Here is a 25668-nt window from a genome sequence, read left to right as displayed (position 1 = left end):
TTACTATTTATTTTAAATTGGCTGTTCCACTAATTGTACTGACTGAACTAATTAAAGTTGTTTTTACATGTTTGACCAAACTTGTGAAGCTGTTGGTGTATTTGTGTGAGCTGTTCTAGTGCAGAGTTACAAAATTAATTTGTAATTCAGTACATTTATGTCTGGGTTAAAAAAAGAAAAGAAACATTGTAAGTCAGTTCAGCAGTTTTTCTTTTTCAGATCGATGTCAGTCGATCCTAAACCTCAGATATTGGTATTGGATCGATTCATCTCTGTCCAAAAACATAGCTGATAGCTTAACTCGTCTCTCTAAGCTGTGTGTGTGTGTGTATGTTCGGTTGTCCTGTGTCTCTGTGTTGCCCTGTGATGGACTGGTGACCTGTCCAGGGTGAACCCAATAACTGCCCCAATAACCGGTGGGGCCAGACACCAGGTCCCCTCTGACCCTACAAGGAGAAGCGAGTGAAAACAACAGGCAGATGGATGAAACAGAAACAGAATCCTTAAGAATTGACTCTCAACTCTATTGAAGTCTTGTGCTTTTCGGGATCATTCAATATTTCCAAACTTGGGAATTTGTTTGTGCTTTAAGTGAGAAAAACAAGTGAAGTGGCAAATTTTTTAGCTAACTGATTTTCCGTGTGCAGCAACAGGTGGGGGCAGAGGCAACACGGTGTTGTGCAAATTTTTATCAAGTCATTTTGACCAATTGATTGTAAACTACATGCTTTTTTATTGTCTATAGAAATATAATGTTCCATTGAAGAAAATATTCAGCTAAAAGCAGTTTTTTGTTCTTTAATTTAAAGAGCTAAAATTTTGTGGTACTAATTTAAAAATATTTCCAAGAAACTTTGCTATTTTTGCGCTTACATGTGATCTTAAATGTGGACTATAACTTGACATCGAGAAAAGTTATGGGAACGGACCAGATTTGGCCCCCAGGTCTTGAGTTTGACACAAACCTTACAGCCTGATATGAATCATAATTGTCTGATTCAAAAAAATTGAATTAGCCGTTTATTGAATGTTGAAATTTCATCTGATTTTCTCAGATCAGATGAGAAAATACATCGCCATCATACTCGATGTATTCAGCTTTGCAGTCACGTAGTTTTCATAGCCATTTAGATTATATATTATTTTACTTTTGCAGGTTCTGCAGTGGCTTAACTACAGAAAAACATTAGCTGATAATTAATAGTTACAATGAATGGTTTCTGGTAGAAAGGGACAAAATTGTAAGATGAACTAAACTGGAGCTGGAAGTGTTGGGATTGAAGTTGACCTGTAGTTTCTCGACTGACTATAAACTTGCTCAAATTGGAATTACGATAATAAATTTGCTCAATTGGAAAAAGCACATTTTTCCCGAAAACGTTTTTGCACTAGTACAAGGTGGTAATTGAAAATTAATGTTTTTCAGAGCACTGTAGTGGAAACACTTTTTTTTTGAGTCACACGAGTCACATGATCGACAGCCGGACGTTACTGCTGGCGGAAACGACGAAGAAGACGACAGGAAGTGGCGGGAGGATGATGGGTTTTTAATGACTTCTCGTGTGAACAAACTAATTCACATCTGATTTTAATCACGTTTTGTTATTTAATGGGAACACCGCAAATGCAAACTGGTGTTTTATTTTTCAGCATTAGTTTTGGGCGCTTTCGCAGTGGAAGCGCGGTCACTGTTGCGAGCTTTATTGCGCAACGCCGCTGCAGGGCTGTTAGCTGTTGGCTTCTCTAATCATGCCGTTGTTTTGACTTTGGGTGGAGCCGAAACTGAAAGCCCACTTAGCCTAACTACTTAATCACCCTCTCCTCTCTCTCTCTGTGTCTCTCTCTCTCTGGGTTTTATGAGCCGTCATGCTGACAGGACAGATGTTTGCCAGACTCCCCCACTTTTACACCACCGGTTAGGAATGTGGCGAACAGTAAAACCAGCGGCTCCCGAGGCAGATCTATCCAGACCTTTCGCTGCTAATCCCCTTTATCAAAATCCTTCTTTAGTCTGGGCTTACGCCGGTTTATACTTAAGACTCCATATCAGCCAACTTTCAGCCCGACACTTAGGAATTTAAATTAATCTCTTGGACACATCGCCTCAGATTACCACACTTTGTATACTCTCCTCATAACTCGGCTGAGCTAATTCATGTCTGTTCTGATGTCCCTTCATTTGGATTGATTTATGGGCTTATTATGGAGCGTCTTCTGCATGCACGCCGAGGCCCTCGTTTGTATTCAGCGGCGCGGTTTTTGGAGAGCCGTGAGGAGCCAGGAGACACTGATTGATGGCTTCGGGGTGGATCCCTTTTTTTTTTTTTCACACAAGCATTCTCCATCCTTGTTTTGTCTGACAACAGCAATCTCCTGTCAGCAGTCGGTCTTCATCTTTATCCCCCTTCTCCTCATCTTCAACATGAAACTTTGCTGTCATCGCGACTCCATGTTTGGGGAGATTAATGTCACTGAGCACAGAGGATGAAAATGAAAAAGCAAATGCAAGAAAAATTAAAAAAAAAAAGAAGCACAGATAAGTCCCTCTGCTTAAGCGCACGCCGATGCGGATGCTTCTTTTGTAAATGTTGAGCGTTTTTTTGCAGGTGGATGCGTCCTGATGTGACAGCTGCTGGGCTTCCAGATAAGCGACGGCGGCGTTTTGTTTTTCCCACTTCTTATCGTCCTTTCCTGTTTCTCTCTCTCTTTCTCTCTCTCTCTCTCGTCCACCCAGCTTGCATCCCCGGGACTTTCAAATCCAAATTCGGCGAGGGGACGTGTGCTCCCTGCCCGGCCAACAGCCGCACCAGTTCACGGGGAGCCAACGTCTGTCCCTGCCTGAACGGCTTCTACCGCGCCGACAGCGACCCGCCGGACTCCTCCTGCACCAGTGAGTAAACGCTCCGCGGCGCGGAAACGGGCCGCAGTCGATTCGGCGACAAACGCCTCGGGAAGCAGCAGAAAGTGATTGGATCTGAACTCAAACGTTCACGATCTTCAGTGAGGTTCAGTTGATTTTATTGCACCTTTATATGGAACTGCTTGTGTCTTTAGTAAAGGTGATGATGATATAGGTTGTCATAGCTAATTGCAAGTATTCACCATATTGAGAAATAATTAAAAAACGAAAGTAGGGATGCACCGATTCACTTCTTTCACTTTTGATACCGATATCTGAAGTTTAGCATCGATCCAAAACCAGAAGACTTTTCTACTTCTGGCAGGATATTAACTGTTTACAACCGTTTAACAGAAAATCACCCATTAAGGTTTTCTCTGAAACTTTGCAGTAAAAGTAACCCAGCTTACAAAAGGCCATTATACATTGAGCTTCTACAGCGGCTGCATAACATCAGGAGAATTCAACGTTTTCCTGACCACATTGTCAGGCGCTATGGCCACCCTTCACTCTTCAGTCTCTTTTCTTTCTTTTCCTTCATCACTCGCTCCCAGCGAGGTTTAGAATCTCAGCCGCTGAAATTATTAAAACAAGTGTTGGCATCAACGGCAGTGCAGATCCAGCCAACAGGCCAAATATATCATTGGCATGCAGAATTTGCATACATGCCACTTGAAATATAATTTCCTACCAAACACTGCATCCAAGCAGTCCTTTGTAATTGGGATTTCGCACAAGTGGATAATGAGACAATCACCGTTTCGCATATAGTGCAGATCCAGTTTCAGACCCGTAAAATCGAAACTTTTTTTTTTTTTAAATTCGCATTTTGCCAAGTTAATTCTCCTGAAGTATTAACTTGAATTCTGTGTTGTCTGTGGTCACTGGTCTGCGTGAGCGTTGCAGAGCAGCAAAAAGAAGCAAATGTCAAATTTATTCATTGCATTTAAAAAAAAGGGGAAAAAAAGCAGAAACCCTATGAAAATAAATAAAAACCAAGAAAGATAAAGAGTAGGAGGGAGATGGGACGCTTGTGAGCAGAGCAAGGCCGGATATTTTTCTTTTTATGAGTTTAATCGAAACTGAGCCCTACAGGCCTCGTATCGAATAAAAATACCTGCTAAGCCCTGGATTAAATCTTATAAAATAAGTTTTTCTTCAGTGAATTTGGCCTCATCCACTAAGTATACCGAACAGGATAACTAATTAAATCAGTTAAGACCTAGTGATGTATTCCACAGCATTATTAGATATCGGCCGCTGGTGCAAAGCAGACAAATCATGATCCTTTTTGGCTTTCCGTATGTGTACCAAATGCGTGCCACAGCTGCCTTCGCTTCCTTGGAAACCAAAATGTTTTTTTAAAACTTCTAAACAAGAAGCTCCAGCAAAACATCATTCTCTGCCTTTGTTGCATTGCTTTGGTGTAGAAATGTTCTACTTATTGTTAGTTTCTTACTTTTTTTTTTTTAAGACAAAAACCCCCCAACATTTTCTGAATAGCAGTGATCACCAGTAACTGTGTGTATTGTTGATTGTACGCATTGGGCTACAATGTCTGTTTTTGTTATCTACAAGCTAGCACAAATAAATCCATTAACTTTGTTAAACAAAAACAAGAAATCTCACCAAGTGTTTTTGGCCTAGTTTCTACTGCACACAAGTTAGTACACTTGAAATAGGAGAAAACTAACTTGGTTGTTGGGTCATGTTGGCTAGTAGCAGAGTGTAATGGTGTCATTTCAGCAAGACGTAGCAGCTTGTTTTAGTCAATATATCCCTAATATTAATGAACAGTACTGGTTCCATTGGCAGATTATTTAACTTAGAATTAATTTTCCATTTCCACTGGTGAAATAATCTGCCAGTGGAACCAGTACTGTTTATATAAAGGGATTTTTAACTTAAAGCAATCTCCTACATTGTGCTGAAAAGTTGACTGTATGTTAGTTTTGTTTATTTCAAGTGTCCTGAGATATTTGCCGTAGAATCTAGGCCTACAATAATGGGTAAAATGTTGTGTGTTTGCAGTTCTTTCTGAAACAATCCACTTTGGCTCCGCTGTTTTTTTCTGAAATTTGAATTGTTTATGAGTAGACAGATGTGTTACTTCAGCTCATGTTTTTTTTACGCCATTTTTGTATATGTCACATTTTTGCTGGAAGAAAAGAACCGACCAAAAAAAACAACAAAAAAAAAAAACGTTTGAAAGCAACACATGACATGTAGAACTCTGACACAAAAAGATAGAGTAAATTCTCCAAAACTAACATTTTACTCACAAACGTCTACAGTTTCTGCAAACTATTTGCATTTTCCAAGCTAAATGTGGTTTGTTACAGGCAAGATGATGACGGCTCATAAATGCGTAGTACACATTACATGTAGTAAAAAACGTTCCATCCGTTTAAGTATGAAGGAGAGAACAGCAGCTGCTCCCTGATGGTTTGAGGTAAGGTAGTCTGAAGGCAGCTGTAAGTACATTGGTTAAAAACAATGTGACTCACATAAAAGGTGAGAAAATATTGTCACTATTATTGACAATAATGTTCGAGTGGACCCTTTCAAAACAGTCCATACTTTAAATTCAGTTTGGCTACACAATGGTAAACCCAAACTGACTCCGTACTTCTAAATCAGGGAGTCTGTGCATCCTTAAAAAGTTTTAAATTGATGTACTTACAATTAAGGCCTTAAAATGTCATAAATTCAATAGAAAAATGTAAGTTGGCCTTAAATACGTTTATCACAGGTCTATAATTTTGTGGTGGCAGGACTATTTCATCATGTATGCTATGCAGTGCTTTTCTCTCGGGACTTTTCTGTCGGGCAAACCTTTGAGTCATGTGCGGACGTCTTCATTCACTGCATTCTCGAGGCGGTTGATGCGACCACTAAGTAGCTTCTAACAAACCTTGCTAGCTAGCTTAGCATAAGCTAGCTAGCAATTTAGCAATTAATTTCATTTAGCAATGAAATTAATTTGTCTAAAGTTAAAATGCATTAGCTATTTATCTTAATTTTAGATACATTAGCTAGCTAACTTAAATTGAGCTAACTGGCTAGCTTAAGTTAATGTATCTAATATTAAATTCCTTAGGTTTTTTAGTTAATTTTAGATGCTTTAGTTTTTGCCTTTATCATGGAATTGTAAAATTATCGCCAGTTGTCTGGAAGACGTTCGTCTTCACCACTGGCTCCCTTCTGTTGCCCACCTATAATGACGCTACGTTCAGTCTGTGCAAATAAGCTTGGCACTACTACTACATCAAATATGCCATTTTCTTTTGTACCTTTCTGTGGTGATACAGGTCTTAAATGTCACTCTTAATGGTCTTAAAAAGGTCTTAAATTTGAGTTTCTGAAAACTGCAGAAAGCCTGTAAATGTCAGCATTTGAATGCGAAGGACTTGTTTAGTGGTAAGCAGGCGGCTGTGCTGCTGGCAGCAGCGCAGCCTGCTTGTTCCACCAGTCCCTCCCTGGCCGTGCTGATTTAGAGCGACATGAGCTGCTAAAGTCGAGCCCCAGGGGCCTTTCGCCACGTTAAATGACACACACGCGGCCCGCAACTGTCTCCCCCAGATCCTCGTCACAGGAACACTGTGGACTGTGACACTGACCAGCGCACGCTGACAGGCGGGCAGGGACACAACCACCACCTTCCACTAGACACACACACACACAAACACACATGCAGGCATGCTAGCCTGACAGTCCTGCCTCTGCGGTCTGTCAGAGCCGGTGCCAGGGCCGCCTGCGTTTTGTGTTTTTGAAGCTGCGCATTGCACAAGAGAAGGCAGTGGACGGCAGCTTGGACTCAGCGTGCATTTTAGACGGGTGTCCAATTAGAGGAGCTTCCACTCTGAACTCCGTCTGCCTAATTAGAAAGGATGGGGCGAGAGAAATGGCCGCTCAGGGCATGGCAGCTGAGGAGGTGGACTCTGTGGAGAGAGCCGTTCTTCGCTCTCCGGCTGCCGCGAGACAGACTGGACTCTCTGCTGCCGGGAGCCGAGAGGCAGAGCACCTTAATAAGATGAAAAGCCTGTTTGCACAAGTGATCGCTGTTGCTTTCCTCGGCGCTTATCGCACTTTATCCTGATTTCAAGCGCTCTCGCTGAAAATGCTGCGCTGCTTATAGAAACACGATGGCCCTGGGTCACACTGACTCACAAACAGGAACTCTCTGTCGCGAGCAGATTAGCTATTTCAAACTGACAGCGGGTCAGCCAAGCTCTGCTTGAGCATGACAGTTTATATGCATCACATAAAAAAAAAAAAAACAACAAACTGAACGTTGCTTTGTTTTCAAGCCATTTTTTTATTGTAGGAGCCTGTTTAAAGTAGAGATGCACCAATCCCATTTGAACTCAGGGTTTTGAGGATTTCAGGTATTTAACTCCCTAAACTCAATAACTACCAGGCAGCAACAACAACAACAAGAACTTCCTGTAAACTCAACAAAACTATCATTTCTAAATAATCATGCTAGTAGTTTTCTTGCTCATAAACTAACAGGCCTAATGGAGAAGCCATATGATTTACTGCTTTTACATTATTCACCACTTCTAACCTCTCAATAAAGCCCTTTAAACCAGCGATGCACCAATCCACTTTTTTCACTTCCAGTACCAATAACTGAGATTTAACGTTGGCCGAAACCGATCCGATACAGAAAAACAGCTGAATTGACTTAAAACGTGTCTATTTTTAAACACAGACATAAATGTACTGAATAAAAGATGCATTTGATAACTCTACCCCAGTGCAGCACACTTAGACACACAAACAGCTTCACAAGTTTGATCAAACATGTAAAAACAACTTTCATTTGTTCAGTCAGTTAGAGTAGGAGGCTAAACTCCAAAGGAAAATAAAGAAAGAAACTGAAACGGACAAAAACAACTGGCTGACTACTTTGGTCAAACATGTGAAAAATAAGCCGCAACAAACCGTCTTTCAAATGGTTCAGATTGTCGCAATTATGAATTCTAAATATTATGTAAAATAAATAATAAAGCATGACGTCGTTCAGAGCAAAAAGCATAGAATTAGACTGGATAGATCTGCCCTTATGGATCAGGTACATTGTCACAGATACCTGCTCTAGAATTTTTTTTCAATATTGGGACCAATACAGATATTAATATCGGATCGGTGCATCTCTAGTTAGAAACTGCCTGTAACCGTGTCTGCATAGTCTTCTCTGTGTTGGCGTGTGTTGTAGGAGACGTCATCGTCTCTGACTGGTGGTTCACTGCAGCCTCTGGGGCCAAATAGTCTGGATTTATGCTAAATAAAGATGCTGAAGGAGGTGGAATATGATCCCTTTTTAAGACATTTCCATACATGTTATGTGTGTATTCTCACTGAAGAATGTCAATATTATCTCCACCTCTCTTATACTCCATTTTCTGCTCACATGCTACCTATTGTTCCCTTTTTATAAAGCTGTTAAAACAGTTTCTTTAACCACCAGGGAGGATAATGTCAGCGCTGCACCGGGAGGATGACTAAACCCTCACTTGTGTGTTTTAGCACAGCCTGCCCACCTTCTCCGGTGCCCACACGTGTGTGTGTGTGTGTGTTTCTGTTCAGCCATCCCTTCGGCCCCTCGCAACGTCATATCTAGCGTGAACGAGACCTCCCTGTCCCTGGAGTGGGACGAACCCAAGGACACGGGCGGGCGGGGGGACCTCGTCTACAACGTGGTGTGCAAGAAGTGCCTGCGCGACCTCAGCCCGTGCACGCGCTGCGACGACAACGTGGACATCGCGCCGCGCCGCCTGGGCATGAGGCAGAGGAAGGTGGTGGTGAGGAACCTGCAGGCCCACACCCGCTACAGCTTCGAGGTCCAGGCCGTCAACGGCGTGTCTGGGAAGAACCCGTCCTCGCCCAACTACTCCACGGTCAACATCACCACCAACCAGGCCGGTTAGTAATAACCCCCCCGTCGCCGGCCCGATTCACAGCGGAGCTCCGATCAATACCACTTAGCATCGCGGTAGTACAGGCTGGTTAAAGGATCCCGCTTTCAGTCAATGTCAATGAGCTTCCTAATGAGTGTTGGGTATCAACAGAGGTTCTAACACGGAGAGTAAACAGTGTGGAGGAAAGCTCATTGAGAGTGACAGCTGGACAAATGCCGGGCTGCAGCTCGGCGTTTCGGGGACAGTTTCAGGAAGAGGCAGATAAATTCTGCTTTATATCCCCACTGTCAGCACTCGGCAGACTAAGCAGGTTTCTTATCATATGTCTTGACAAATGTCACCTTCCAACATCGCCACTTAAATATATGCAACATCATCATCAACCAAACTGTTCAGGGGGCCTCTCCCAGACTGCAATTACTCTTCCAGTTAACCTGCACTTAATCACCTCACTGCAGCATATATGAACCCAGCTCAGTGACTATCAACTGACTCAGGCGTCACAAATCAATAGGCTGCAGAACAGTAGAGGTGAATCATCTACTTCCTCTCCTAAGCTGTTCGGGACTGAGGTGGGGAAAGTTTGAACATTCATCACCTTTCCGTTTCGGTTCGTTTCAAGAGCTTCGGGTGCCAGGCGTTCCCGCTGAACAATAAACACGATTTCAACAGCCAAGGTTCACTTAGGATGCATTTAGACGTGACTCAAAGTTAAACCTACACACAAGCCTGATTCAGGCCTAGTAGTCCACATGTGTCCGGATATCTGGGAAAACAAATACCTTTTTAAGCGTTTCGGCCCTCCGATCATACGAAAAAACTCTGTTTATTATCAAAACAATTGTTTATAAAATGGTGGAAATTTGAGCGAACTCTGTATTTGTGTGCGTGTGTACATGGGAGAACATTTTAATAACTTTATATTCTAATAAACTATTTGAAAATAGCTCAAAGGATATATATCTGTCCAAATAAATAATGTTTAATGTCTAACAGGAAGTCATGGTCGTTTTAAAGCAATGCTTAGTTAAGCTGTTAACAGTGATGATCCCTACGGTAGCCCAGAAGTGCCAACTAAATGCATAAGCCACAACCACTGTATGTATATGTATTGATAGCTATAATAACAAAAGCCACAACAGAAGATATGCTAAAGCAAAAGATAAGTTAATACAGAAGTTATGCTAGAATGGAAGTTACGTTACAATGTAATTTATGCTAAAATGTAAATTATGCTAAAGCAGAACTTTTGCTATAATGGCAGCAGAGCCGGGGCCTAGCTGGTTTTATCATAACCACGACTTTATTCCAAAGTATTTTTAACGTGGCTTCAAATGTCTTTGCTGCTGTGACCTAATAACGCTGACCTATAATGTGTCCTCATAGGTGTGCATTCATTAACGGGGCAGCATTCCCTGGAGAATTACCTTAAAGAGTGTGCTAAAATAATGAGATGACGGGAAGTGATGGAAAAAACCCGACAAGAACAGGAGCGACTTAATATTATGGATTTTATTGGATTGTCTCAAGAATTTTCTGCATTTTTGTTTCTCTTTTTTTGTTGTTGTTGTTTACGTTTCTGTTCTTCTCTGTTGATTTTGCGCTCAGCTTCCATAACATCAACTTCCCGTTTCCTAATTGCAGCTATGAATTCTTCACTCATTATCTTCTGCTGCGTATGTTTCCCTCAGCAGATTTTCAGTTGTCAGATGCCCATCCATCTTCTGCTGTGTGCTCCTAAGTTGATTAGTATTCTTCCTGGATTCCCAGCTATAAGTTCTCGCGCTACACTCTTACGGCTTTCTGCACCAAGTCAAATTTCAATCTCTTTCCATTTCAATCAGACAGAAACATTTTCTCTGCAGGGATTGTATTAATGAAACATAAACACGGACATTGTGCTACAATTATGATCCAAAATGTTTTAAATGCTTCAAACCTGCTTCACCAGAACACAGTTGTGGCTTTGTATTACACCCAATATGATCAATGTTCAGTCCAGAACATGTTTCACAGAACGCAACAGGAAGAGAAATGAGTTTCAGTCACTGAAACTAGTAAAAATGAAACCCCAACCCTCTTCCTCATTCTTTATTCTACGTCACAGCTTGGCCTGTACTATTTATTTTATTTGAGGAAATACTGCTTTATTATATTGTACCCATCAGAATCTCTGATTTCTGGTTCTTGGAGAGCTTTTATCTTCTGATTCAAATGTATTTTTTTTACACATTTGTTAAAACGTGTAGAAGGAGGCAGATGATCTGTGAAAACATTGATCTCCTCCTCTGAGCTACTATTGCTACAAAAAGGCGCCACTTCTTGTCGAAAACAACCAATCAGAGCAGAGAGGAGGGTCTTAGCGCTGCCAATCACACTTGTGTACCTGCTACTACTTTTCCAGGAAAACTGTGACCACCATCGGTCGCCATGCTAACTAGCCTGAGCTGTATCGTAGCAGAGAGCAAGGGGACGGAGGGGGAATGAGCAGCGCCACAGGAGAATGTGACTGACAGCACTAAGACCCTCTTCTTGTGTTTTCACTGGTAGAAAGCAGAAGAGATTGACTTTTTTATTTGTATGTTTTTTCACAGATTATCTGTCCCATACCGTGACAACAGAGTGACAGTTTCAAACAAAAATGGAAAAAATATGTTTTATAAAAATTGCAGCTTTATGGTTCGTATTATGAGAAACATAAGGACGTCATTTAAAAAATGTTTTTGTAACTTTCATGCCTTTAGTGATTAATTTATTATTACTTGTAGTAACACCATGTAAAAAAAAGAAAAAGAAGAAGAAGTCTGGAACCATTTAGGATTGATTAAGCTGAAAATTGTCAGATTTCAGTTCACAGCCGTTTTCTCACTGCATCTGTGTTTACAACTTTGAAAGAAGCTCTCAGCAACTTTTAAGTTGCATCACAGTGATATACTGTCTCTCTCGGTGACTCCCTGCAGCACCTTCAGCCGTGCCAACAGTCCATCTGATGCGCTCCACTGCAGACACCCTCAGCCTGTCATGGCTGCCGCCCGAGAGGCCCAACGGGGTCATCCTCGACTACGAGATCAAGTACCAGGAGAGGGTAAAAGCCCTGACATTACCACGTGTCACATTAAATGCTTAAATCAAAATTTACTACAACTTAATTGTTTCGAACACTAACTGAGCATCGGAACGTGTTGCCGGGGGCCTGGGGATGAGGGCGCACATTTTAATTGCAGCAGAATCAAAGTCAGCAGCTGGTACTGTGTGCCTGCTGCATCATTAGCATTAATCAATTCCCTAAGAACAGCCTGCAGGCATAATGCAGCCAATTTGTAACCTTTGATGGTCAAACCTTAGGCTTACCGACCCCGTTGCTGCACTGAAACAAGCCAACGGTCAACTTTAGCCACGTTAGCAGCTCCAGTTCGATGATTTGCTCGGCCTTAAGGCCACAGAGCTGCCGCTAACCCCGCAACAGAGAACATCACTGATAACACAACATCGATTTGACATAATCTCTTCATCTTTTAAACCTCTATTTCAGGAGCTGTGATGTAAATAATAAAATGGCTCTTATCGTGTTCACAGGGTAATTTGCATTAGATTAGCTTCACCGGAGGATTTCACATACCAGAGTGGCAGGTCCAGGCAGAGCGGCATTTTGAAATTAATTATGCTTCACATTTTTTATAAGACAAAACGAATACGAGTATGAATAATTCACTTATGATGTCAGGGACGGGGGGGGGGTTGGCAATTGAATTTTCTCATCAGAAACTATTAATGACAAACAGAGGTTATTGGATTTCTGCTTAAAATACAAAAAAACATACAATTTAATCAGAAATCCCTTTTCTTTTATTGTGGTCCATAACATAAGCAGAAATGTAAATTTGTGATGAATTTATGATGAAACCATATAATCTCTGATCAGTGATCATTTTGCACTTACAAAGTGGGTTATGCTTCACCCAATAGGAGTATATATACAGTATATATATATACATACATACATGTATACATACGTATGTCATGAGATGAAATAATGTGAGATATTAGGTTCATGTGAACAAGAGAAGATCACTTTTTATCAATATTTTGAAGGGAACCAAATAGAAAATCCTCATTTATAAGCAAGTGGGCTTTCACTTTTTATTATCCATTAATCCATTTTCTAACACCCTTGTCCCTAGTGGGGTCGGGAGGTGCTGGTGTCTATCTCCAGCTAATGTTCGGGGCGAGAGGCGGGGGTCACTCTGGACAGGTCGCCAGTCTGTCGCAGGGCAACACAGAGACAGACAGGACACACAACCATACACACACACACACACTCACACCTACGGAGAATTTGGAGAGACCAATTAACCTGACAGTCATGTTTTGGACTGTGGGAAGCCGGAGAACCCAGAGAGAATCCACCATGCACAGAGAAAACATGCAAACTCCATGCAGAAAGACCCCTGGGCTGGGAATCGAACCCAGAACCTTCTTGCTGCAAGGCAACAGTGCTACCAACTGCGCCACAGTGCATGTTCATCATGTTAAAAATGTTTTTATTTATCTTTGTCTTGATGCATTTCAATTAATGATGAAGCCAAAAAACAAAAATAATATCAGCAATGTTACTTTTACAATTTTCTCCACTTTGTCTCACGAGGGCATCAATAAATAACAGCAGATTAGAAAATATGATTGAATGTGATTACTGTGTGCAGTTCAGTGATATAAACCGAACTTTTTGTGGCGCTACGGTGACCTTACAGTGACCCAAAAAAGAACCAATAAATGATTTTTGTTTTAATTAGAGATGTGCTGAGCCATTTTTTTCACTTCTCATACAAATATGATCCAATAGAGAAAATTTATGTTTTAACTTAAAAAAATCTCCTTTTTTTAAAACATAGACATAAATGCACTGAATTACTGAATTAATCAGATAACTATGCATCAGTACAGTTCATTTAAATCCACCAACAGCGTCATAAGTTTGGTCAAACATGTGAAAACAACAATAATTTGTTCAGTCGGTGCAATTAGGAGTAGAACAGCCGACGTAAAACAAATAGTAAAGAAACTGACTAAAAACAATAGGTTGGCTATTTTGGTCAAACATATACGTAAAAGAAAAGTGTAACAAACTTTCTTTCAAATGACTCAGAAAGAACAATTAGGAATTCTAAATATGTAAATTAAATAATTAAGCATGACGTTGTTCAGAACAAAGCTTAGAATTAGACTGAATAGATCTGTCTCTATAGATTGGGCACATTGTCACCGATACCCAATCTAGCATCTTTTCAATATTGGGACTAATGCAGTTATTATCAAATTGTTGCAATTCAAATTTTAAAGGTGCAAATTTTAGAAAGAATCACTTTTTTTTATATATCTGTCCAAATTGTTGTGACAGTCTGTTATGACACACAGTCTGACAGATGGACCTCCTCTTGATTGGGCTGCTACCATCGTCTGAAGAAATGCACCGCTCCCGAACAAAAACAACCAATCAGAGTCAGGAGCGCCGTCAGTCAAACCTCATGTTCCCGCTGCTAAATGAGCTAATGGCGGAGAAACAAGTTACTGTTACGGGAAAACCATTTATCTGCTGTCAATGGTAGTCATGGTAACTAGCATTAGCATTTATGACAGACTCTGTTAGCTTCAGCGTAGCAGAAAGCGAGGGGAGAGGGAGGCAGAGTGGCAAGAACATGGCCATGATTGACTGCATTAAGCCCCGCCTCCTGGCTGTGATTGGTTGCTTCCAGGTAGCTCTGGGAGAAGGCAGAGGAGCTCAGGTTTTCTTCATACCATACAGTCACGACATAGTGACAGTTTCGACAAAAATGTAAAAAAGTAATATTTTTAATAAAAGTTACATTCTGCAGCATTTGACGTTCCTCTGTTGTTTTGGGTCAGGGCCAGGCGATGGCTCACACCGTCACGTCCCAGCACAGCTCGGCCAAGGTGGAGGGCCTGCGGGCGGCCACGCCCTACGTGGTGCAGGTCAGGGCCCGCACCGTGGCCGGGTACGGTCGCTACAGCAACCCCATGGACTTCAGCACCAACCTGCACAGTACGAACGCTTTCCTTCCTCCCCCTGCTGTCTGTCCTTGATGGTCTGCTGCCATAGCTTTTCCTAATGAAGGTTCAGGCTTAATAGCTTTTATGACCGACTTAATTGGTATCCATTACACATCCAGCTCAAGCTGCTCTTTAATCCGTCTGCTGGTATTTGTTCGTGTGCGTTTTACAATCCAGGTGACCCCCAGAAGTCGGTGCAGGACCAGCTGCCTCTCATCATCGGCTCGGCCTCGGCCGGCCTGGTGGTCGTCGTTGCCTTGGTGGTTATCGCTGTTGTCTGCCTTAAGTAAGCGTTTGATTTATTTTTTTTCTTTTTCCATCCCTGACAACACGAACTACATGTTTCGCCGTGTTAATTAGACTTTGAACAAAGAGGCTCATTAAATTTTCAGATGAATTCAAAGGGTGTGCGCTTCCATGCAACTCTTGCCTCTTAAGCTCCAAGGAAAAGAAAGCAGCGGCGCTCTTCCTTGGCCTGGCTTCCCGGCTGATGTCGGAGCGGTTTATTAGCTCGATTTCGCAATACCTGGGAAAGAGCCGCGGCTGATTGTGTGAATGTGACTCCGCTCATGTGCTTGTTGTTTACAGGAAGCAGCGCAGCGGGTCGGAGCTGGAGTACACAGAGAAACTGCAGCAGTACAGTGAGTTTCTGTGTCCTGCTCCTCTCTGCCTCTGTAGTCATGCCAGTACAGTTAACCAACTGATTTGGTCAATTATCCAATCACCTGTTTGAGTCAAAGAAGACATGTTCCTGTTAGCTCGGAGGAAGTCAGACCTCGCAGATGAAGCAGAGAGTTAGATGCATGTGCTGCCGGAGGGTTATTGATCATTGGGAGAAGAAGAAATAAGCCAAAGAGTGAAATAATGGTTTTTATTGATCTGCATTATTTCCGAGGAGATTTTAGCATGCACACAGCCTCTGCATTTCCATTGTTGCTGTTTGATTTTTTTTTCTTTTTTTGCCTTTATTTTTTGTCTGACTTTTCCTCAACTGTGACAAATTGAACAAACTACCCCCTATTTGAGCTTTTATCAACTAAACACTATGATTTGTTCAGATTAATGTTTCCAACCAAAATAAATGATTCAAAATACTAGAATGAGCAAGAAACTGTTAATTGTGATTTGAAAATTATGGAGTGCCGACTGTAAAGTTATACAATCAATAATGAACAGCAATAATTTGGCTTATTCAGCCGTCATAAAAGAAAAAAATGGGGGTACAAAGTTATATTTTCACAATGCTATTCAAGCATTTTTATAATGTCACAGTTGTAAATATTTAATCCACAAGCTAAAGAGTTATTTGTAAAACAATTTAGCTAGCTAAGAGCAAAATAGTTAGCCTGCACACTAAATATTTATGAAGCTAAATATTTATAGAGAGAAATATTTACACATTTAGCATGCTAACTGCATATTTAGTTTTGAAGTTAGCATGCTAACTGTATACCGTATTTTTCGGACTATAAAGTGCACCGGATTATAAGACGCATAAAGCGAAACAAAATACGGTAGTCGGATAGGTCAGACTTTATTCAAATTATTAACAATAACCGTCAATATTACGTAAAAAAGTACACTCACTTTTTCAATCATTCATCTACGAATCCATCAAATTCCTCGTCTTTGGTGTCGGAATTTAACAGATAGCGTCGTAAGCATGTCTCTTAACAGGTGCCATTTTGGGGTCCTTAATTACCGGATGTTGAAGTACCGTACCTATCAGGAAAAGTGGTTCTCCACCCCAAAACAAGTCCGTCTAGACAGCATAGAGAGCTGACTCCACGAGATTTCTGATCAGTAGTGATTATGCTTCGACAATCAAGGGGAGTGGCTTCGTCGCTTACCGAAGTCATAATAAAACATATGGTACACTGTTCATACACAAGGTGCACCGTAATATAAGGCGCATTGCCGATTTTTTTTTGCAAATACAGGGATTTTATGTGCGCCTTATAGTCCGAAAAATACGGTACTTAGTTTGAAGTTAGCATGCTAACTGAATATTTAGTTTGAAACTGACGATTATAAATGAAGGACATGGTAAATTTATGACTTAGAAAAATGAAACCCCCCTTCATTTGCTGTTCTTTTTTTTTTTACCCCTCCAGGGGGTCTTTTTTGTGGGCTCTAGTGTCCCTTAAATGATAGTAGGCTGACAGGAAACGGGGAAGAAAACGGGGGAAGACATGCGGCAAATGTCGTCGGGTCCGGGAGTCGAACCCGCGACAGCTGCGTCGAGGACTCAAGGCCTCCAAATACGGGTTGCGCTAACCACTATGCCACCACGGCACGCCCATTTGCTGTTCATTTTTGACTGTTCAGTTTTACAATGAAACCCATAAAAATGACCACAGTGAGAAATTGTCACTAGTGATCTAGGCCTCTTAATGTGAGGCAGGCCATTGCAGGTTTATTTCAATAGCACCATTCATACCCAACGTAGCCCAAAGCAACAATGCATGCAACAGCCCACTGTCGCTACATGTTGGTCCAGGAGGAGTGAACGCCGCATCTCAGCGACTAGATGTAATCCGAGTTTCCTTAGATAGAAACTTTTAACCATTTAGATTAATGAACTAATCTTAATAACATTGAAGTATTTGAAATATGTGTAACTGACTTGGCATCTGTATCAGTGGTCTGGATGGAATTTATTCCCAAATTTTCTAGATGACATTGTTGTGAATTTGTGCTACATAAACTGAATTGAACTGGCACTGTTTGACGAGTGGCAGCAGTTCACCAATTTAAAGTGCGAGGGGTCGCTGATGGTTGTTAATACCATGAAGCAATTCTGAAAAAAATCCAACATTTGTGTTGTGTGACCAATGTGTTAATACTTATATTTTTAGATTTTTCAGCACATATTCTGTGATGTAAACCACTGAAAATATTCCATGAGCTTTAAAGGTTTTGAAACTCATGTATGTCAGAAAAGGGATTTTCTAACTTCCACAATTCATACAGAGAGGCTGGAAATCAACTTGTAGGTGAAATCCAGACTGATGGTGACCCATTCTTGACTTGGAGTGTTTGGAGTTGATCAGTTTGCTGGCCTCAGCTCCTCTCGGATCTGGATAATTTCTTGGTCCTTACCGCAACATTTTAACAATCTGATCTTTTGTTTTCACTTATGCTTCTTAACACGGTGCTCTCCCACATGCTGGCAAAGCAACAGATCATGGTGTTCGAGTTGTTCCTGGATTGTAGGAAGACGACGTTCTTGGAGGATGTTTTCGTCCCACTTTTTGTTCATGGCTTTGTTCTTGGGCTGAAGTAAAACCACATGAAGAGAAGCAACCGCACACATGGACCGTATCAAGATGCTTCACTGTTATCACAACACGGGGCTAAAAGAAATGCTCATCTTTTCTGCATTGAGCATTTGATTTTGTCAATGTCCCAACAGACACAAGGATCAACCAGGGAAATAAATTTTGACTGCTCGTCCTTGTACTACTTGTTCCCTTGTTGTCAAAGGCCGTTGTTCAAAAATTGTGGCTTTGCCCACTGCTGTCTGGAAACTGCTGGTATTTTCATGTGTTCATTGGGGAAAAGTTCCACATTTAGACAGCACCGCCAAAGAAGCACCTTGACTTGTAGGTATTATGCCAGGCCACCAGATGACACTGTGATTTTGGCATGTCGTCAAAACGCATATGTGCTTTCGAACACCGGCTTCCACCTCACTTAGAAAAACAGTAACCAGTCTCTGACAAAACAAGTGCTCATGTGACGCATAGATTTTTTTATTGGAAGTTGTGCTAAACTGAACAGATTAAATAGAGCATTCAGCAAAATGCTGTCCGTCATTATTTGTTATCTTCCCATGCAACAAATCCTGCAGCCATGCAGGCATATCTGCCTTCACACCTTCGTAGAACTTCTATATCTTAGCGTGTTCCCCGAAAAGACCTGGTTTCAGAAAGAGTCAAATGCTGCATTTCCATTACAAATATGTGCAAAACTTTATATACCATTAAGGTAAGAAAAAACGTTAGTGGTATACAATTTCGCAATTGCTGTGCTGCCATAAAAAACAAACCTATGTCAAGTCATTAAAAAATATGCAGCACCATTATCCAACTATTTCCCATCTTCTTCTTCATGGCTTGCACCAGTGGCAACATCCGGTTGTTGATCATGTGACTCGTGTGCTCCAAAAAAAATGCTTCCATTGCCGTTTTGTTGCTGGATCGCAACAAAATGTTACGATTTTGCTTGAAACCGGCTCCATGTCATTCGGGCTTTACTATGCACTTTCCCAGCTGTCAGTGTTGAACAGCTGGGAACTCTAGAGTATACCTTCCTGGTGCTTTCTGGATATGTTTAAGCCTTGTTTGCTGCAGTAGAAATTCTGATCATTAAGTTCTGGTTGATCCAACAAAAACAAAAACAAAAAAACATTCTTTAGGTTATTCATGTCAGGAGTTTCTGTCATTTGAGGTAATTTTAGTGTAATGTTTTAACGCAGGCACTGTTCTCTGGGGAGGTAACTCAAGAACAAAAGTGACTCTATTGAACATGTGATTTCACCTGGATTCTTTCAAAACTCCACCTGTGCTGATAACATGATGATCCGGAAATCCTATTGGCTGATAGTTTTATTGCTGAACAAAAATGCAAAGAAAATGTTCTTTTGTCACAAAGTAAACCTTTAAGCCAAAAAAAAAAGTTTACCTTTCATCTGTCAATAAGGAACCTTGTAGGGTTTCAGTAAAAGTAGCAGACTATAAAAATGAGAAGCCGTTGTAAAAATTCACAAAGTACATTAGACTATTCACTCCAAAATGCTAACATAGAAGTCAACTTTATTTATTTATTTAACTTGAAATCTGACCACAGTTGTGTTTTCAGCGATCACTCTTAACGTTCCGCCTCCAATTATCCGGTACACATGCAAGGCTCTGATCTTTCGTTCTTGTTTTCCCTCCTAGTTTCTCCAGGGGTCAAGGTGTACATTGACCCCTTCACGTACGAGGACCCCAACGATGCGGTTCACGAGTTTGCCAAAGAGATAGACATCTCTTGTGTGAAAATCGAAGAAGTAATTGGTGCAGGTAAGCGCAGCAGCTGCTTTTGTTCGGGAGGAGAGAGAGACAGCTTTAGTTTGTTATTCCTCAGAGCCTCGGGGTGCGCCCTGCTAGAGTCCTCTCTGGGAGAAAAAGGGATAGCATTCACAGTGCCCTTGAAAGCTGGGTAGTACTGACATGACTGTTACTTTTCCCCTTTCTAGACCGTTTTCTTTTCTTTTTTTATTTCTCTCCAGCAGCATGTTTTGTCCTGATGAGTCTGGTCCTGCTCGCCTGACTTTCATGCATCCCTATGTCTTCTTTCTTTCTCTCTCTCTTACTTCCCTGTAAACATACTTGCTCCTAGGCACTAGATGCAAAACCCTCAAGTACTTCGCCCATCCTCCGTCTCCCTGCAACACACCCAGGTTGCACCCTCGACCGATACCAGTCACCGCCCTCTCTCCCCAACATCTTTGATCCTTGAATCCCCCTTCCACAACCCTAAGATTTCCTCTTCTTTTTTTCTGAACGTGTCCCACAGTTGAAGCCGACCCTCAACTCTTTCAAGTCAGCTCCTTCACACCCAAATCCGACCAGTAACTCTCCCTCTCCCTGCATTTCCCCCCGTCCCAACGCCCTCTTTCCCGACACCTTCCCTCTGCTCACTCAACCCTTTCCCCACATCCCCCTCCCTCCCGCCACTTTGTTCTCTTGCTGCAGGTGAATTTGGCGAAGTGTGCCGCGGCCGCCTCAAGCAGGCCGGCCGCCGGGAGATGGTGGTGGCGATCAAGACTCTCAAGGCGGGCTACACCGAGCGCCAGAGGCGAGACTTCCTCGCCGAGGCCTCCATCATGGGTCAGTTCGACCACCCCAACGTAATTCGGCTGGAGGGTGTCCTGACACGGAGCTGCCCCGTCCTCATCATCACTGAATTTATGGAAAACGGCGCGCTGGATTCCTTCCTGAGGGTGAGCATGCTGGGAGTTGCAAATTGCGGCACCTCTGACGGGGAAGATTACTTTCTGCTCGCATCAAAGCCGGGAGGAACACACACGCAGACAGTCAGCCACAGCACCTTTGGGTTATTGGAATGTTTTACTGCGTGTAAAACAGCCTGAGGCGCTCGCTTGCTGAGTGATAGACATTAAACGTGTAATAGAAAGCTTGAAGACAGGCATTGTGTCTTTGCTTGACGCGGCTGAGTGATGCTGACAGCCTCTTCGCGGCACAAGCTCCTGCTGGATAACTCGTCACACGCAGACTTTTGGATAAGTTTGCTTTGGTGTGTTAGAGAGTCCCCGTACAACCAGCGAATACATTACCGATCAGAGTTCTCTGTACACACCAAACCGCCTAAGCAAAATGTTAAACAAAGGCAGGATGAGAAATGAGATGTCACAAGGTACATTTCCTGCTGCGTGGGGGCTATTACATGTCATTTACATTCAATAACGCTCGTTTTCCTGCATGGCTGAACTTTGAACATGTCTACTCTGTGAAACTGGGGGGAAATGAGGCTGCTTCATGCTAGTTTTGTCTCGTGTTGCTTGGAGTGATAACTGCTTTGGCTATCAGTGGGTCAGGGGTGTTCTGGAGATTCAGGAGCCTTGACATTTACCAGCTTGTTTTGATTTCTTTCCATTTCATTGGGTTCCATTCCATTTGCTCACAAATAAAAGCATGTTTCCACCACAGAAACTTTGTCCAGGGATTTCATGTCCGCTGCCTAATTGAGGAAATCATTTTAAAATCCTTTAATCACATGAATAGTTTGCCTGTTCATGCATATTGGACACATACCGAGAAGTGTAATGTAGGCATGTTACCACCATCTAGTGGTCAGAGTGGCCATTTATTTAATTTCTACTATGCCCACTTATGCCTGGTGCTGCAAAATTGCGTCATGCTTTCATATACATATTCCATGCATGTGCTTTATTGAAATTAGCAATGTGTTCTTAACTCTGAATCTGCCTGATGGTAAAAACACATATACATATAAATATGTCAAATTCAGGAAGTAAGGATGGAAAAACAAGGCAGTGCCTGGGCATCTCTCAGGCTTTGTTCATTACATATCCGTGAATGTTACAAACATCATCTGACTTTTGGGTGATTACGTTCTCGTTTCTCAGTGTAAATGCTGTGAAATGATTCACACTTCATGGCCAAACTGCAGTATTTTTAATCCCAACGAGAGCCGTCTCTCCTCTCCTCTTAGGCCAACCAGGAATACTGCGTCAGCAAAATCTCTTTTTCATTTTCTACAGTTCCAGCTTTCTCCATACTTTGTAGTAACTAAGTTATAAAGTCAATCAATCAAGTTTATTTGCATGGCACATTTCAGCAGTAAGGCAGTTCAAAGTGCTTCACATCATAAAATTGCAAAAATAAAGACATAAAAACATCAAACAAACGCCAATTGAGAACCCGGTAACAAACATTACATTTTGTCAAGTACCATCATCAAAATCATCAACATGGTTCATGTTCCAGTGATTATGGGTTGAAAGCAACTAACTCAACTCAGTGCTTTAACAGACCTGTTGCAGTAATCAATGCGACTAAAGAGAAATGCATGGATGAGATCTTGCTGAGACATTAGTTCTCTAATTCTGCAAATGTTCGTCAGGCGATAGAAGGCCGACTTTGTAACTGTCTTTGTGTGGCTCTTAAAGTGTCGTCCGTCTGAAGAATTGCTAGTCACAGCTCTGTTGCTGAAAATCATAGCTCTTATTTTTGCGCACAAATTACTTAGCGAGAACTTGGTTGACGTTGCTTCGTTGGGAGGATTGTTCTTTATTTCACAGGAGAAAAAAACCCCACTAATTTGTGATGGATGTCTTGACTGATTTTTGGTGTTGACACTGCACAACAGGTGTATAACAAGGTCTTGCAATATTGAAATCTCATGACATTTATCATCAAAGTAAATTATATCTTTTGAAACTTTGAATTTGACACCCTGGCTGTATTTAAAGTAATAAGGGACGTAGCTCTTGAGATGCACACAGTCACAGAGTCGACTAATAAAAAGCTTGCTGAGGGGGGTGATAACATTATTAAGTTGTCTTTGTGTCAACATTTTGGGTACACAGTAAAAAGAGACTGTGACAGAGAATATGAGTGATTTCTAAGCAATGTAAGAACATTGTGATAGGCTAACTGTTAACCGCTAATGATGCTAAAGTTAGCATAGAAGGCTTATTAACTGTTTTTGAGGAATTTAGACGACATTTGACAATCACTATTTGAAAAAGTGGAGCTGTGTAACTCCACATTGAACAGACATTCTGTAAAACTCAGCGCAAAGGAGTTTATGAAACCTTCATTCTGCTTCTGAACACAAACAGGTATTTTTCTATGCTTTTTTGATAAGCTCATAAATGTTAGATTTTTGTTAGCATAGACAGACATTTATGATCAAAAAGTACTTTAGAATTTTTCTATTTTTAATTTTCTATTTATTTATGTAAAGTAGTCCATAAATGCATGCATCTTTTTTATGTAATTCCACTTTGATTTAACCTCTTGTAGTTAATTTATACAGTCGCCTGGAAGGATGGACAAAATGTAAAAGCCACAACTAGAAAAACAAAAGCCAAAATGGAAGCTATGCTAAAACGAACGCTATGTTAGCAAGTTTAGCATAATTACCATTGTGGCTCATCTGGTTGAAGTTGTGCTTTTTTGTTGTGGCATTTCAGTTTTTTATTTTTATGACCCTTCTGAGCCACAATAAATTTAGATGGATGTAGAACTAATTACTGGTTTTTGTAAACTATCTTTATTGTAAAAAAAAGAAAACAAAAAAACTGTGAAATTGTCATGGAGTTGGAGTTGGAGGCTCATTTCATGCAGTAGGAATAGTGCAGTTTAATGGGTGGAGTTGGTGGGTGAAGCAACCTGATTGAACTCTTCCCTACATCCACTGGTTTCCCTCTGAGCTCTGAGACTCAGGATGAACTTGGGCTTCTTTAAGTAACTACCAAACCATCCTACCCAGCAGTACCGTAACAATGTATTAAACTGTTTCCCACTGACTGCGTTGGGGCCACTGTTTGTGGTAACCACAACTTCCTCAGATAATTGGGCTACTTTGTAAGTTTTATTTGGACCGTCAATGCCCCCGTCGTTGGACTGAAATGGGTTTTAAGGCTGAATGAGAAAGTAAAACTCGTCTCTGTCTCTCCGAGTTGCTGCTCCGTTTCATGTCCTCCGTTTGAAATTGTGCCATTGGTAGTCGTTTTTCCCGTAAGACGAAAAAGAACTGTGCCCAAGCACAGCACGCTCTGTGGAAATTAGTGTAACATGACTGTTCCTGTCAGTAATAACTGGAGCTACATCCACAGAACAACATAAATACCAGTTAAACATTTTTTTCATTGTACCTTGAATTTTAGCACACGGGATTTTTTTTTCTCACTACAGTATAATTAACACAACACAGTTTTATCTGATTTCAATAATCTACTTCCGGTTAGTTGTAGTCAAAACTTGCATAGTCAGATTTTTCCATTTGTTTTTTTTTTGTTTTAAACACTTAAAATTTAAATAAGAAAATTATATGAAATAAGGCGTGACTGTGACTCGGTGGGTGGAGTAGTTGTCTTGCAACACGGGAGCTGTAGGTTTGATTTCAGCTACATCCTACCACATGTTGATGTTCCCATAGGCAAGGCATTTAACCTCTAGCTGCACGACCTGAAGATCAGTATGAATGTGTCCACTGGATGAATGTGGCTAAAAGCCCTTTGATTGGTCATTATGAGTAGAAAAGGCCTATATAAATTCAGTTCATTTACCAAATATATTTTTATTGCTCAATAAGTAATGATGATGAATTAAGAATATAATAACATACTGTGTGTCTGGCCAAAATATTTATTTTATTACCATTTGCATCCAAGCAAACTTTGAAGTACTGAAGCAAAAAGGAAGGAATTTGTGTAAAGAAACCAGAGATTAAAAAAAAAGGTTTAAGTAACAGATGTTCATCCTAAGCAACAGGCATCACACAAGACGGATGAGACCAACAAGAATCCAGAGGAACAAATCAGATGTAGAGTTAGAGGGGAAAACTCTAGTGATAGTGGCTCTATTGGACAGAGGCTGTGAATATGGACGTCAAGTTTTCACAACATTTAAACAAATCTAAAATAACTTTTGACGTGATCCAATTCAACCCTGCTGGTGCTGCTGCTGCTAAATTAACTGTGCATATTGATTCTTATGGTTCTAATTTGGATTTAGGTTAATCGGATTACACACTTACAGATCTGATGAGGTGCAGAGGTGAGACAGTAAGAAAGTAAGGTTGTAGCTATATGGCGTCTACAACAAAGGCTACCAAAGGTGAAACGCTGTCAAAAGTAATTTAGTTTAATTTATTTTACCATTATATTTTTACCTAGCTTTGTTTTTTGTTTTTTTTTTAGCTTATTCAGCTGGGATCATTCAACAAAAAAACCCCTAAATTTCCATATAAAAGTTAGATTATTCTTGTTGTTAAATGTGAAAGTACAATTAACCAGCACATGCCAGAAATTCAACTTTTAAAACACAGTTTCCATTGACCATATGCTTAATGGAAACATGCCAATTTGGGGGAGAAAAAAAACTTCATGTTTTTCAATAAAAAAATGTTGTGCTAGGGTGAGGTGATTTTTCTTCTGCATTGAAATAAATGTATTTCACAAAACGGCAATGGAAATACTTCTTTCACATCACGAGTCATGTGAACAACAGCCAG

General features: G+C 41.1%; 1 protein-coding gene across 2 annotated transcripts in view; it reads left to right on the top strand.

Moving 5' to 3' along the window:
• ephb3a (eph receptor B3a) overlaps positions 1 to 25668 on the top strand; it is a 69204-nt gene that overhangs the window by 24777 nt on the left and 18759 nt on the right. For both annotated transcript variants that reach the window (XM_032565416.1, XM_032565417.1), the window contains exons 4-11: positions 2735 to 2890; positions 8495 to 8830; positions 11787 to 11911; positions 14731 to 14887; positions 15073 to 15181; positions 15484 to 15536; positions 19839 to 19961; positions 20637 to 20884. In XM_032565416.1, coding sequence (XP_032421307.1) covers positions 2735 to 2890; positions 8495 to 8830; positions 11787 to 11911; positions 14731 to 14887; positions 15073 to 15181; positions 15484 to 15536; positions 19839 to 19961; positions 20637 to 20884 — 1307 coding nt within the window. The remainder of the gene's footprint in view (positions 1 to 2734; positions 2891 to 8494; positions 8831 to 11786; positions 11912 to 14730; positions 14888 to 15072; positions 15182 to 15483; positions 15537 to 19838; positions 19962 to 20636; positions 20885 to 25668) is intronic.

The sequence above is a fragment of the Xiphophorus hellerii genome, chromosome 6, assembly GCF_003331165.1.
Source record: "Xiphophorus hellerii strain 12219 chromosome 6, Xiphophorus_hellerii-4.1, whole genome shotgun sequence".
NCBI lineage: Eukaryota > Metazoa > Chordata > Actinopteri > Cyprinodontiformes > Poeciliidae > Xiphophorus > Xiphophorus hellerii.
Note: the sequence above shows the minus strand (reverse complement) of the source record. Positions and strands in the feature narration are given on the sequence as shown.